General features: G+C 47.5%; 1 protein-coding gene across 1 annotated transcript; it reads right to left on the bottom strand.

The window, feature by feature from the left end:
- Positions 1-10,539: 10,539 nt before the first annotated feature.
- LOC120990780 (olfactory receptor 5I1-like) lies at positions 10,540-11,601 on the bottom strand. Its single transcript, XM_040419683.1, has 2 exons — positions 11,570-11,601; positions 10,540-11,320 (listed from the first exon to the last, which is right to left on the bottom strand). The coding sequence occupies exons 1-2, from the start codon at positions 11,599-11,601 to the stop codon at positions 10,540-10,542; spliced, it is 813 nt and encodes a 270-aa protein (XP_040275617.1).
- Between the last annotated feature and the right edge of the window lie 3,185 nt (positions 11,602-14,786).

The raw sequence follows: 14,786 nt of genomic DNA, 5'->3' as shown, positions 1-14,786 counted from the left end.
GTGCCCTGTTGCGCTGTTTCGAGTACTCCACCAACATGGCCAGTGGCGATGACTCCGTTATCAGCGTTACAATACCACTTCTATGTCTCCTTGAGAAAACACTTAGGGCGATGATGGAAGAGGAGGTGGCCCAGGAGGAAGAGGAGGAAGAGGGGTCATTTTTAGCACTTTCAGGCCAGTCTCTTCGAAGTGACTCAGAGGGAGGTTTTTTGCAACACCAGAGGCCAGGTACAAATGTGGCCAGACAGGGCCCACTACTGGAGGACGAGGAGGACGAGGATGAGGAGGAGGTGGAGGAGGATGAGGATGAAGCATGTTCACAGCGGGGTGGCACCCAAAGCAGCTCGGGCCCATCACTGGTGCGTGGCTGGGGGGAAACACAGGACGATGACGATACGCCTCCCACAGAGGACAGCTTGTCCTTACCTCTGGGCAGCCTGGCAAACATGAGCGACTACATGCTGCAGTGCCTGCACAACGACAGCAGAGTTGCCCACATTTTAACGTGTGCGGACTACTGGGTTGCCACCCTGCTGGATCCCCGGTACAAAGACAATGTGCCCACAATACTTCCTACACTGGAGCGTGATAGGAAGATGCGCGAGTACAAGCGCACGTTGGTAGACGCGCTACTGAGAGCATTCCCAAATGTTACAGGGGAACCAGTGGAAGCCCAAGGCGAAGGCAGAGGAGGAGCAAGAGGTCGCCAAGGCAGCTGTGTCACGGCCAGCTCCTCTGAGGGCAGGGTTAGCATGGCAGAGATGTGGAAAAGTTTTGTCACCACGCCACAGCTAACTGCACCACCACCTGATACGGAACGTGTTAGCAGGAGGCAACATTTCACTAACATGGTGGAACAGTACCTGTGCACACCCCTCCACGTACTGACTGATGGTTCAGCCCCATTCAACTTCTGGGTCTCCAAATTGTCCACGTGGCCAGAGCTAGCCTTTTATGTCTTGGAGGTGCTGGCCTACCCGGCGGCCAGCGTTTTGTCTGAACGTGTATTCAGCACGGCAGGGGGCGTCATTACAGACAAACGCAGCCGCCTGTCTACAGCCAATGTGGACAAGCTGACGTTCATAAAAATGAACCAGTCATGGATCCCACAGGACCTATCCATCCCTTGTGCAGATTAGACATTAACTACCTCCCCTTAACAATATATTATTGTACTCCAGGGCACTTCCTCATTCAATCCTATATTTATTTTCATTTTACTATTATATTGCGGGGCAACCCAAAGTTGAATGAACCTCTCCTCTGTCTGGGTGCCGGGGCCTAAATGTGTGACAGTGGCCTGTTCCAGTGGTGGGTGACGTGAAGCCTGATTCTCTGCTATGACATGAAGACTGATTCTGTGCTGACATGAAGCCAGATTCTCTGTTACGCGACCTCTCTCCTCTGCCTGGGTGCCTGGGCCTAAATATGTGACAGTGGCCTGTTCCAGTGGTGGGTGACGTGAAGCCTGATTCTCTGCTATGACATGAAGACTGATTCTGTGCTGACATGAAGCCAGATTCTCTGTTACGGGACCTCTCTCCTCTGTCTGGGTGCCAGGGCCTAAATGTGTGACAGTGGCCTGTTCCAGTGGTGGGTGACGTGAAGCCTGATTCTCTGCTATGACATGAAGACTGATTCTCTGCTGACATGAAGCCTGAATCTCTGTTATGGGACCTCTCTCCTCTGCCTGGGTGCCTGGGCCTAAATATGTGACAGTGGCCTGTTCCAGTGGTGGGTGAAGTGAAGCCGGATTCTCTGCTATGACATGAAGACTGATTCTCTGCTGACATGAAGCCTTTATCTCTGTTACGGGACCTCTCTCCTCTGCCTGGGTGCCTGGGCCTAAATATGTGACAGTGGCCTGTTCCAGTGGTGGGTGACGTGAAGCCTGATTCTCTGCTATGACATGAAGACTGATTCTCTGCTGACATGAAGCCTGAATCTCTGTTATGGGACCTCTCTCCTCTGCCTGGGTGCCTGGGCCTAAATATGTGACAGTGGCCTGTTCCAGTGGTGGGTGACGTGAAGCCTGATTCTCTGCTATGTCATGAAGACTGATTCTCTGCTGACATGAAGCCTGAATCTCTGTTATGGGACCTCTCTCCTCTGCCTGGGTGCCTGGGCCTAAATATGTGACAGTGGCCTGTTCCAGTGGTGGGTGACGTGAAGCCTGATTCTCTGCTATGACATGAAGACTGATTCTCTGCTGACATGAAGCCTGAATCTCTGTTATGGGACCTCTCTCCTCTGCCTGGGTGCCTGGGCCTAAATATGTGACAGTGGCCTGTTCCAGTGGTGGGTGACGTGAAGCATGATTCTCTGATATGACATGAAGACTGATTCTCTGCTGACATGAAGTCTGAATCTCTGTTACGGGACCTCTCTCCTCTGCCTGGGTGCCTGGGCCTAAATATGTGACAGTGGCCTGTTCCAGTGGTGGGTGACGTGAAGCCTGATTCTCTGCTATGACATGAAGACTGATTCTCTGCTGACATGAAGCCTGAATCTCTGTTATGGGACCTCTCTCCTCTGCCTGGGTGCCTGGGCCTAAATATGTGACAGTGGCCTCTTCCAGTGGTGGGTGACGTGAAGCCTGATTCTCTGCTATGACATGAAGACTGATTCTCAGCTGACATGAAGCCTGAATCTCTGTTATGGGACCTCTCTCCTCTGCCTGGGTGCCTGGGCCTAAATATGTGACAGTGGCCTGTTCCAGTGGTGGGTGACGTGAAGCCTGATTCTCTGCTATGACATGAAGACTGATTCTCTGCTGACATGAAGCCTGAATCTCTGTTACGGGACCTCTCTCCTCTGCCTGGGTGCCTGCGCCTAAATATGTGACAGTGGCCTGTTCCAGTGGTGGGTGACGTGAAGCCTGATTCTCTGCTATGACATGAAGACTGATTCTCTGCTGACATGAAGCCTGAATCTCTGTTATGGGACCTCTCTCCTCTGCCTGGGTGCCTGGGCCTAAATATGTGACAGTGGCCTGTTCCAGTGGTGGGTGACGTGAAGCCTGATTCTCTGCTATGACATGAAGACTGATTCTCTGCTGACATGAAGCCTGAATCTCTGTTATTGGACCTCTCTCCTCTGCCTGGGTGCCTGGGCCTAAATATGTGACAGTGGCCTGTTCCAGTGGTGGGTGACGTGAAGCCTGATTCTCTGCTATGACTTGAAGACTGATTCTCTGCTGACATGAAGCCTGAATCTCTGTTATGGGACCTCTCTCCTCTGCCTGGGTGCCTGGGCCTAAATATGTGACAGTGGTCTGTTCCAGTGGTGGGTGACGTGAAGCCTGATTCTCTGCTATGACATGAAGACTGATTCTGTGCTCACATGAAGCCAGATTCTCTGTTACGGGACCTCTCTCTTCTGTCTGGGTGCCGGGGCCTAAATATGTGACAGTGGCCTGTTCCAGTGGTTGGTGACGTGAAGCCTGATTCTCTGCTATGACATGAAGACTGATTCTCTGCTGACATGAAGCCTGAATCTCTGTTATGGGACCTCTCTCCTATGCCTGGGTGCCTGGGCCTAAATATGTGACAGTTGCCTGTTCCAGTGGTGGGTGACGTGAAGCCTGATTCTCTGCTATGACATGAAGACTGATTCTGTGCTGACATGAAGCCAGATTCTCTGTTACGGGACCTCTCTCCTCTGTCTGGGTGCCGGGGCCTAAATATGTGACAGTGGCCTGTTCCAGTGGTGGGTGACGTGAAGCTTGATTCTCTGCTATGACATGAAGACTGATTCTCTGCTGACATGAAGCCTGAATCTCTGTTATGGGACCTCTCTCCTCTGCCTGGGTGCCTGGGCCTAAATATGTGACAGTGGCCTGTTCCAGTGGTGGGTGACGTGAAGCCTGATTCTCTGCTATGACATGAAGACTGATTCTCTGCTGACATGAAGCCTGAATCTCTGTTATTGGACCTCTCTCCTCTGCCTGGGTGCCTGGGCCTAAATATGTGACAGTGGCCTGTTCCAGTGGTGGGTGACGTGAAGCCTGATTCTCTGCTATGACTTGAAGACTGATTCTCTGCTGACATGAAGCCTGAATCTCTGTTATGGGACCTCTCTCCTCTGCCTGGGTGCCTGGGCCTAAATATGTGACAGTGGTCTGTTCCAGTGGTGGGTGACGTGAAGCCTGATTCTCTGCTATGACATGAAGACTGATTCTGTGCTCACATGAAGCGAGATTCTCTGTTACGGGACCTCTCTCTTCTGTCTGGGTGCCGGGGCCTAAGTATGTGACAGTGGCCTGTTCCAGTGGTTGGTGACGTGAAGCCTGATTCTCTGCTATGACATGAAGACTGATTCTCTGCTGACATGAAGCCTGAATCTCTGTTATGGGACCTCTCTCCTATGCCTGGGTGCCTGGGCCTAAATATGTGACAGTTGCCTGTTCCAGTGGTGGGTGACGTGAAGCCTGATTCTCTGCTATGACATGAAGACTGATTCTGTGCTGACATGAAGCCAGATTCTCTGTTACGGGACCTCTCTCCTCTGTCTGGGTGCCGGGGCCTAAATATGTGACAGTGGCCTGTTCCAGTGGTGGGTGACGTGAAGCCTGATTCTCTGCTATGACATGAAGACTGATTCTGTGCTGACATGAAGCCAGATTCTCTGTTACGGGACCTCTCTCCTCTGTCTGGGTGCCAGGGCCTAAATGTGTGACAGTAGCCTGTTCCAGTGGTGGGTGACGTGAAGCCTGATTCTCTGCTATGACATGAAGACTGATTCTGTGCTCACATGAAGCCAGATTCTCTGTTACGGGACCTCTCTCCTCTGTCTGGGTGCCGGGGCCTAAATATGTGACAGTGGCCTGTTCCAGTGGTGGGTGACGTGAAGCCTGATTCTCTGCTATGACATGAAGACTGATTCTCTGCTGACATGAAGCCTAAATCTCTGTTACGGGACCTCTCTCCTCTGCCTGGGTGCCTGGGCCTAAATATGTGACAGTGGCCTGTTCCAGTGGTGGGTGACGTGAAGCCTGATTCTCTGCTATGACATGAAGACTGATTCTCTGCTGACATGAAGCCTGAATCTCTGTTATGGGACCTCTCTCCTCTGCCTCGGTGCCGGGGCCTAAATATGTGACAGTGGCCTGTTCCAGTGGTGGGTGACGTGAAGCCTGATTCTCTGCTATGACATGAAGACTGATTCTCTGCTGACATGAAGCCTGAATCTCTGTTACGGGACCTCTCTCCTCTGCCTGGGTGCCTGGGCCTAAATATGTGACAGTGGCCTGTTCCAGTGGTGGGTGACGTGAAGCCTGATTCTCTGCTATGACATGAAGACTGATTCTCTGCTGACATGAAGCCTGAATCTCTGTTATGGGACCTCTCTCCTCTGCCTGGGTGCCTGGGCCTAAATATGTGACAGTGGCCTGTTCCAGTGGTGGGTGACGTGAAGCCTGATTCTCTGCTATGACATGAAGACTGATTCTCTGCTGACATGAAGCCTGAATCTCTGTTATGGGACCTCTCTCCTCTGCCTGGGTGCCTGGGCCTAAATATGTGACAGTGGCCTGTTCCAGTGGTGGGTGACGTGAAGCCTGATTCTCTGCTATGACATGAAGACTGATTCTCTGCTGACATGAAGCCTGAATCTCTGTTATGGGACCTCTCTCCTCTGCCTGGGTGCCTGGGCCTAAATATGTGACAGTGGCCTGTTCCAGTGGTGGGTGACGTGAAGCCTGATTCTCTGCTATGACATGAAGACTGATTCTGTGCTGACATGAAGCCAGATTCTCTGTTACGGGACCTCTCTCCTCTGTCTGGGTGCCGGGGCCTAAATATGTGACAGTGGCCTGTTCCAGTGGTGGGTGACGTGAAGCCTGATTCTCTGCTATGACATGAAGACTGATTCTGTGCTGACATGAAGCCAGATTCTCTGTTACGGGACCTCTCTCCACTGTCTGGGTGCCAGGGCCTAAATGTGTGACAGTGGCCTGTTCCAGTGGTGGGTGACGTGAAGCCTGATTCTCTGCTATGACATGAAGACTGATTCTCTGCTGACATGAAGCCTGAATCTCTGTTATGGGACCTCTCTCCTCTGCCTGGGTGCCTGGGCCTAAATATGTGACAGGTGCCTGTTCCAGTGGTGGGTGACGTGAAGCCTGATTCTCTGCTATGACATGAAGACTGATTCTCTGCTGACATGAAGCCTGAATCTCTGTTATGGGACCTCTCTCCTCTGCATGGGTGCCTGGGCCTAAATATGTGACAGTGGTCTGTTCCAGTATTGGGTGACGTGAAGCCTGATTCTCTGCTATGACATGAAGACTGATTCTGTGCTGACATGAAGCCAGATTCTCTGTTACGGGACCTCTCTCCTCTGCCTGGGTGCCTGGGCCTAAATATGTGACAGTGGCCTGTTCCAGTGGTGGGTGACGTGAAGCCTGATTCTCTGCTATGACATGAAGACTGATTCTGTGCTGACATGAAGCCAGATTCTCTGTTACGGGACCTCTCTCCTCTGTCTGGGTGCCAGGGCCTAAATGTGTGACAGTGGCCTGTTCCAGTGGTGGGTGACGTGAAGCCTGATTCTCTGCTATGACATGAAGACTGATTCTGTGCTGACATGAAGCCAGATTCTCTGTTACGGGACCTCTCTCCTCTGTCTGGGTGCCAGGGCCTAAATGTGTGACAGTGGCCTGTTCCAGTGGTGGGTGACGTGAAGCCTGATTCTCTGCTATGACATGAAGACTGATTCTCTGCTGACATGAAGCCTGAATCTCTGTTATGGGACCTCTCTCCTCTGCCTGGGTGCCTGGGCCTAAATATGTGACAGTGGCCTGTTCCAGTGGTGGGTGACGTGAAGCCTGATTCTCTGCTATGACATGAAGACTGATTCTCTGCTGACATGAAGCCTGAATCTCTGTTATGGGACCTCTCTCCTCTGCCTGGGTGCCTGGGCCTAAATATGTGACAGTGGTCTGTTCCAGTGGTGGGTGACGTGAAGCCTGATTCTCTGCTATGACATGAAGACTGATTCTGTGCTGACATGAAGCCAGATTCTCTGTTACGGGACCTCTCTCCTCTGCCTGGGTGCCGGGGCCTAAATATATGACAATGGACTGTTACAGTGGTGGGTGACTTGAAGCCAGATTCTCTGCTATGGCATGAAGACTGATTCTCTGCTGACGTGAAGCCAGATTCTCTGCTATGGGACCTCTCTCCAATTGATATTGGTTTATTTTTATATATTTTATTTTTATTTTAATTCATTTCCCTATCCACATTTGTTTGCAGGGGATTTACCTACATGTTGCTGCCTTTTGCAGCCCTCTAGCTCTTCCCTGGGCTGTTTTACAGCCTTTTTAGTGCCGAAAAGTTTGGGTCCCCATTGACTTCAATGGGGTTCGGGTTCGGGACGAAGTTCGGGTCGGGTTCGGATCCCGAACCCGAACATTTCCGGGAAGTTCGGCCGAACTTCTCGAACCTGAACATCCAGGTTTTCGCTCAACTCTACATTCAACCTCTCTGGAAAATACCTAGCAGACATTATTTCTCCCAAAAAGCCATCCCTGCCTTGTACTCTCACACTGAGGAGAATGTGGGCAGCTCCTTGAAATTGTCGCTGTGCAGCAAGTTGCATGTCACAGTGGAGACCTGAGCAGCTGTTATGGGCAAGGAGATTACATCTTTTTCATTGCCCACTGGGTCAATTTTATTTATGGCAGCGGTGGGGAAGCACTGCACCAACAAGGCCAGGTCTTTCTGAGACCCTCACGTTAGTGTCATATCACACCAGGCACTTATCTGCCTATTCCACAAAAGCAGGGCAGAGGGTTGATCCCCTTCTCTTCTATCACATCAGTAAGGCATTGCCATTTGGTATTAGAACTGATTGGCCTGGGTGAGAATAGCCACACCTAATCAGTTGCTAAAGTGCATCAAGCAGCAAACATCCTGCTGGCTCTCTGTCCTCCAACTCCAACTGGACAAGGAGGTCATCAACAATGGTTGCAACATTGTGTGTGTGCTGAACCTAAGTGAAAAATACATGCTCCCTGCATGGCACATGTGATACATTTAGTTGCACAATGCTTTAAAAAAAAAAGCATAATGACTTGCAGAAGGTGCTGCAAATATCCAGGAGACTGTCTTCACATTTCAGCAATTTTTCTGTGGAAAAGAACACTATCTACAATGTTCCAACTCGCTGGAATTCCATTTTTCACAGGGTAGAGCATCTGTACGAGCAGCGTAAAGCCGTAAGTGATTTTGTCATATGCCTCACCACCTTAGCTGGGAACACGTCAGTTGAATATTATCTGAGACGCCTGTCAAGTGCAGAAGGTCTTCAGAGGCCACAAAATTTGTCAGTAGAGTCAACTATAGGATGAACTATGTCATTCCCCTGACATTTATCTTAGAACAGATTCTCATGCTAATGCAACGGGGATGACGTCAGAAGGGGAATAGCTAAAGCACCTTGCTGCCCACTCTGTATTTCATGGGAACCCATAAGTGGAAATTTGCATGTCAACGAGGTGGAAGAAGATAATGTGCTGCCACTGGAGGAGAAGGAGTTGGTTGTAGATGATCACAAGGGTGATAATGATGACACTGGCCACAACACTCAATCATCTCAGTGAGATGTAGAGCCAGAAAGAACTGGCTTTTCAGGAACACTGACCAGAATGACAAACTCTATGATTGCTTGCTTAAGTAGTGACAGGCGTATCATTCACATGAAACAGTCTAGTGATTACTCTGTAGCCATGCTTTTATACACTCACTATCAAAGCAAAATGGGGGAATTCCCCTTGCCAAAAGTGAGGCCAAATCTCTTCTTTTTTTTTTACCAGGAAGCACCTTGTATGCAGCTTGCCACAGCCTTCAGAGATCAGATGCCTACAGCCAGCATATCTGAAAAGGAGGCCCCTCCCACCCCCCAGAGTTAGCAATCTCCCACTTTCTCCACTGCTACAAGCAGCAGAAGATGCGGCAGCAGCCAGTTCAGTCTCCTGAACATGATGGAACCTATTTTTTACATACCATCTAGGCTGAGGTAAATTGAATGGAGCTAATGGAGACCTACAACAACAGCAACTCTGGCCTTTCTCCAGTGCATACCTTGTTCACTGACCCCATGGACTTCTGGGCAGGCAGACTAGAACAGTGACCTGAATTTGCCCAGTATGCTTTCTCTGTTCTTTCTTGCCCAGCCTCCGGTGTCATCTCTGAGAGGATTTTGTAAAACGGAAGGGGGCGTAATGACACCCAAATGGACAAAATTGTCCTCCTCTATTGTCCAAATATAATTTTTATCAAAATAAACCAGGCATGGGTCTGAGAGGATTTTTACACTCCTGCTGAGGCCAGTGAATAGATCTGACCTTGCTGACGCATCTGCTGCTGTCTTCATGCCTACCATGATATTCAATACTGTATGGCTGCTGCTACTGCCTTGTCTGTTCCATGCTTTGCTGCTACTGTTGCCTCTACTGTTGGGGCCATATGCCAAGATTCCCCTAACCCTTTCTACATTCAAACTGTAGTCCTCTAGCTCACAGTTTTATGAGCTCGTTCAGAACAAGCCACTCTTTATTCTGACAATTATTACTTTAGTGTGTATTAATATGAGAAAGCATTCTACTCCTGTTAACACATCATTTTTGGAAGCTTTGTCTGAACAAGCCATTATTTTGTCTGAACAAGCCATTATTTCTTCTGACAAGAAAACCTTGTGCGTCATATGGGCAGGCATTCCTCCTCCATTAAGATATCATATTTGGATGCTTGGTCCCCACACAAGCCACAGTTTTTTTTCCCACAACACCGTGTGCATTTAAACACCATCTACTCCCTATAAGGGAGCTTCTTAATATGAAAAAGCATAACACATATGACGGCACTGCGTGTTTTTAAGTATGCTGTTTTTTAACACCGTCAACTATGCATTGCTTGCTATCTCTGTCATTGTGTTTAGGAGCTTAGAGAAGGGCGGGAGAGAAAATGCAAAAAAATCATTAAAATGTATCAAAAAGATAATAATGTTGAGTCTAAGGAGACAAGATGTTATATATCAATTTTCAGCGACTTTTGTTCCGGTAAAATCAATTTGGGTCCAAACCGAACGTTTTAAAAAATTTGGCAAATTTGAAAAGAAATGAATCTCCAAAGGTTCACTCATCTCTATATGGCACATGTAAATGTATGACTATATTATTAAGAGACTGTGTATAGTACATCAGATACTGGTCAGCAGAAGATGCTGCAGCCTTTCTCCCCGAAAACCAACAGCCACATCCTGTATTCACAGAATCTGTTAAAGACTGTACAGTACAGCAGACTTTGTTGAACAGAGGATGCAGCTGTGATTCTTTAGGGAGAAAGGAATCACTCAACCTTTCTCCCATCATCTGCAGCCATATCTTCACTTTAACCTACTGAAATAAGAACTAAGAGAATTGGGAAAAGTGCAATGTGCACAAAGCTTCATAAAGAATTTACCAGATTAATATAAAGGTATAAAGGAATTCTATAAAGGAATAGTTTTTCTTTATAGAATTCTGTAAAACAAAAATTACACAGCAGAAACTGTTATTTTACTGACTAGCTTAAGTATTGCTTGGGTCATATCCTTGTTCCTAAGAGTGTATATGAGAGGATTAAGTAAAGGGACAAATACAGCATAAATGACAGAAAGAATTTTATCTTGGTTGGAGAAAATCTCAGACTGTGGCTTGACATAGGCAATAAATAATGTTCCATAGAAAATAAGGACAACCATAATATGGGATGTGCATGTAGAAGCGGCTTTCTTCTTCCCTTCAGCTGAGTGGATATGTGCAATGCTGGAAAGGATAAAAAAATATGAAACTGAAATAAAAATAAAGCACAAAAATCCAAATAAAACATCAGTTAAAAGAGTAAGCATTTCATTGAGAGTAGTGTCTGTGCATGATAATTTTAACAATGGAGGTATCTCACAGAAGAAATGGTTAATTTCTAGTTTGTCACAGAAAGATAAACTGAACGCTGCTAATGTATGAACCCCTGAACTGAAAGCCCCTACAGCCCAAACAGTAATGACTGCCTGGAAACAAACTCTTTGAGTTATAATAAGGGTATAATGCAGTGGTTTGCAGATTGCAATATACCGATCAAATGCCATGTAGGTCAAAAGCAGGAGTTCTGTAATTTCGATCCAACTAAAAAGGTATAATTGAATAGCACACCCATGAAATGTGATAGTATATGAGCCTAAAACAAAGTTATATAGCATCTTAGGTACTGTAGTTGAAATGCAGCAAATATCAAGGATTGAAAGATTGGTCAGAAAGAAGTACATTGGAGTTTGAAGACTGGAAGACAATGATATTGTTACAATTATGGTGAGATTTCCAATCAGTGACAGTAGGTATGTGAAAGAAAACAGATAAAATAGAGGCACGTCAAATTTTGAGTGGTAAAGAAGCCCGCAAAGAATAAATTCTGCAGGATGGGATTGATTTCTTTCCATCAGGAATGAATATGATTTACTATGAAGCAATTGTCTCTTTGATGAGTCTACGGTATATATAACCGGTAATCCGTTATCAAATGTCAGCTACCTTAAAGGCAGCTTGTAGCCATTCTCCTTCATCTTCTGTATGTATCAAAATGCTCCTTCTGCTTAACTGCATGTTTTTCAGAATGCTGGGTGTTTATAAATTGCAGTGCAGCATGCAAATAAAATTGAGCTTTAATTAATTTAAATTGTTCAATGTTATTGTATTCTCCTAAGGAATAAATCTGCAGGGATTTCACATTTTAAATAGTATCTATTGTATATTGAGACAAACAAAACAATTGCTGATCTTAGGGTGACCAGCTACAAAAACACTGTGGACCCTCAATTAAGAGTCTCAACACAGAAATCCAAAGTGCAAAGCTCCCTGGGAAACAGTAAAATGCAAAATAACCTTGGACCCCCAGTTATGGGTGAAACAGCTGTCTGTGGATGGATAACATGGATTAGGTCTTCCGCTGTCACATGCTTAAGATTTGTAAAAGAGCTGCATCTTAACATAGGGGCAACTTAATATGGTGGATCTGGTGATCTCTATAATGGGGACACCCCTTTCCTTGGTTTTCCTTCCTTTGAGGGATATCTGGGTTTCACTGTGTTAATGACCCATAACTGGGGCTCCACAGTTATTTTGCATTTTACTGTTTCCCAGGGAGCTTTGCACTGTGGATTGCTGTGTTGATACTCTTAAATGAGGCTCCACAGTGTTTTTTGTAGCTGGTCTCCCTAAGATCAAAAGTGCATAAAGACATATGGCATCGGTCACCGTGTGGTGAGGGGGCTCATCCACACTGGCAGTGGAGATCCATAAAGTGGTAAAAGTGTAACGGTCGTTTACACACACACACACACACACACACACACACACACACACACACAGGGGGGAGGGAAGTGACCACTGCGCTCCACCCTTACCCCTGGCCCTGCCTACTTGCCTCGCGAGTCCTAATGACAGGGGACAACTGGACGGCAATCCCTAACTTGGAATAAGTGCAGGGATGACAGACAGACAAACAACAGGACGTGAACGGACCGAGTCAATACCAGGAAAGCTACAAAGTACAAATGGAGCAAGCAGAGAATTGTCAGGAGAAGCCGGGGTCATAAATACCAGGAGAGACGTGAAGTACCAAAGGAGTCAGCAGAGGATCGCCAGGAGTAGGCTGGGGTCAAATACCAAGAGAGCAGCAAAGTACACAAGGAGCAGGCAGAGGATCGTCAGGAATTCAGCAGGAGGTAAGTACACCAGGAAAGACCAAATCACAGGTGGAACCTGAATTAACAGGCAACCTGTGGCCAGCAGGCTGCCTGTATTTATAGTGGGGAGTGAGGGTCATGTGACGTGGCCAGCGTCACATGACCGACAGACCAACCAGTCGAGCACCGAGTGATCAGCTCGGCGCTCGAGGCAGACTAGGAGCAGGGAGCCACCCAGCTAGTAAAGCCGCCCTGGGAATGAGGTCAAACACAGATCCTCACTCCCAAAGCTAAGCAACAGTTCTGCGGGCAATGGGGGACCGAGTGCACCTTCAGAACCCCGTTACAGTACCCCCCCTTTTACAAGGGGCCACCGGACCCAAGACTTCAGGCGATGGCTTTTCAGGGTGTTCTAAATGAAATTTTCAAACAAGTCTAGGAGCATGAACCTCCCTGGCAGGTACCCAAGATCTCTCTTCAGGTCCATACCCCTTCCAGTGAATCAGGTACTGCAAGGAATTACGCACCTTCCTGACATCCACTATTTTAGACACCACATACTCGACAGCATCATTAACAAGAACTGGCGGAGGCGAGGCTTTTGATGGTACTACCGGTTCAAAATAATTTTTAAGTAGAGACTTATGGAACACATTATGAATGTGGAATGACTCGGGCAGCTCCAACCTAAAATATACCGGGTTAATCACCTCCGTGATCTTATATGGTCCAATAAAACGAGGAGCAAACTTTTTAGAATCTACTTTAAGAGAGAGATTCTTGGAGGACAACCATACCTTATCCCCAACCTGAAAATTCACCCCCCTTGAACGTCTCCTATCGGCCTTGAGTTTCTGAGAACTTTGAGCCTTTTCTAAGTTCGATTGAACCCGGGCCCAAACTGTGCACAGTTCAGAGGAGAGCCTATCCGCCTCAGGGTTAGAGGAGGAGACGGATGACCGAGAATGAAAACGGGGATGGAAACCATGGTTACAAAAGAAAGGTGAAACCCCAGCAGAAGAATTGACACTGTTATTCAAAGCAAATTCAGCCAATGGAAGAAATTTCACCCATAATTGCTGGTCATCAGCAACATACGACCTCAATAATTGTTTGACAGATTGATTAAGGCGTTCAGTCTGCCCATTACTCTCAGGGTGGTGGGCAGAGGAAAAAGACAATGAAATTTAACATTTTTGACAGAAGGCCCTCCAGAATTTGGACACAAACTGCACACCCCTGTCAGAAACAATATTTTCCGGGATACCATGCAATCGAACAATTTCTTTCACAAAAATAGACGCCAGGGTTTTGGCATTCGGGAGTTTAGACAGGGGAATGAAATGGACCATCTTGCTAAACCTATCAACCACTACCCAAACTACAGTCTTACCCTCCGCCGGCGGTAGGTCAGTTATAAAGTCCATCGAGATATGGGACCAGGGTCTACTGGGAATGGGTAGGGGTCGTAGGTTACCAGCAAGGCGAGTCCTAGGTGTCTTGGACCTGGCACAAACCTCACAGGCTGACACGTAGGACTTGACATCCCTAGTTAGAGTGGGCCACCAATAAGATCTAGAAACCAGATCCTTAGTGCCCTCAACACCCGGATGTCCACAAAAGGCAGAATCGTGACACTCACCCAACAGCTGGAGACGAAATTTTACGGGAACAAACAACTTATCTGTTGGGGTGGATACCGGTGCCAGATGTTGTTCAGACCTAATGCGAGCCGAGATATCCTGGGTAAGAGCTGCTAAGAAGGTTTTTGCTGGTAGGATGGATTCAGGTGGTACCTCAGTAGGTTGAAAAGCCTGGAAGCTCCGAGATAATGTGTCTGCCTTCACATTTTTACTTCCCGGCCTGAACGTGATGGAAAAATCAAAACGAGTAAAAAACAGAGCCCATCTGGCTTGACGGGGATTCAACCTCTTAGCAGACTCGAGAAACATAAGGTTTTTATGGTCAGTGACAACAGTTACACAATGCCTTGCCCCCTCCAGAAAATGCCTCCACTCCTCAAATGCCCATTTAATGGCCAGCAGCTCCCTATTCCCTATGTC

Source organism: Bufo bufo, chromosome 2 (genome assembly GCF_905171765.1).
Source record: "Bufo bufo chromosome 2, aBufBuf1.1, whole genome shotgun sequence".
In the NCBI taxonomy this organism is placed as follows: Eukaryota; Metazoa; Chordata; class Amphibia; order Anura; family Bufonidae; genus Bufo; species Bufo bufo.
Note: the sequence above shows the minus strand (reverse complement) of the source record. Positions and strands in the feature narration are given on the sequence as shown.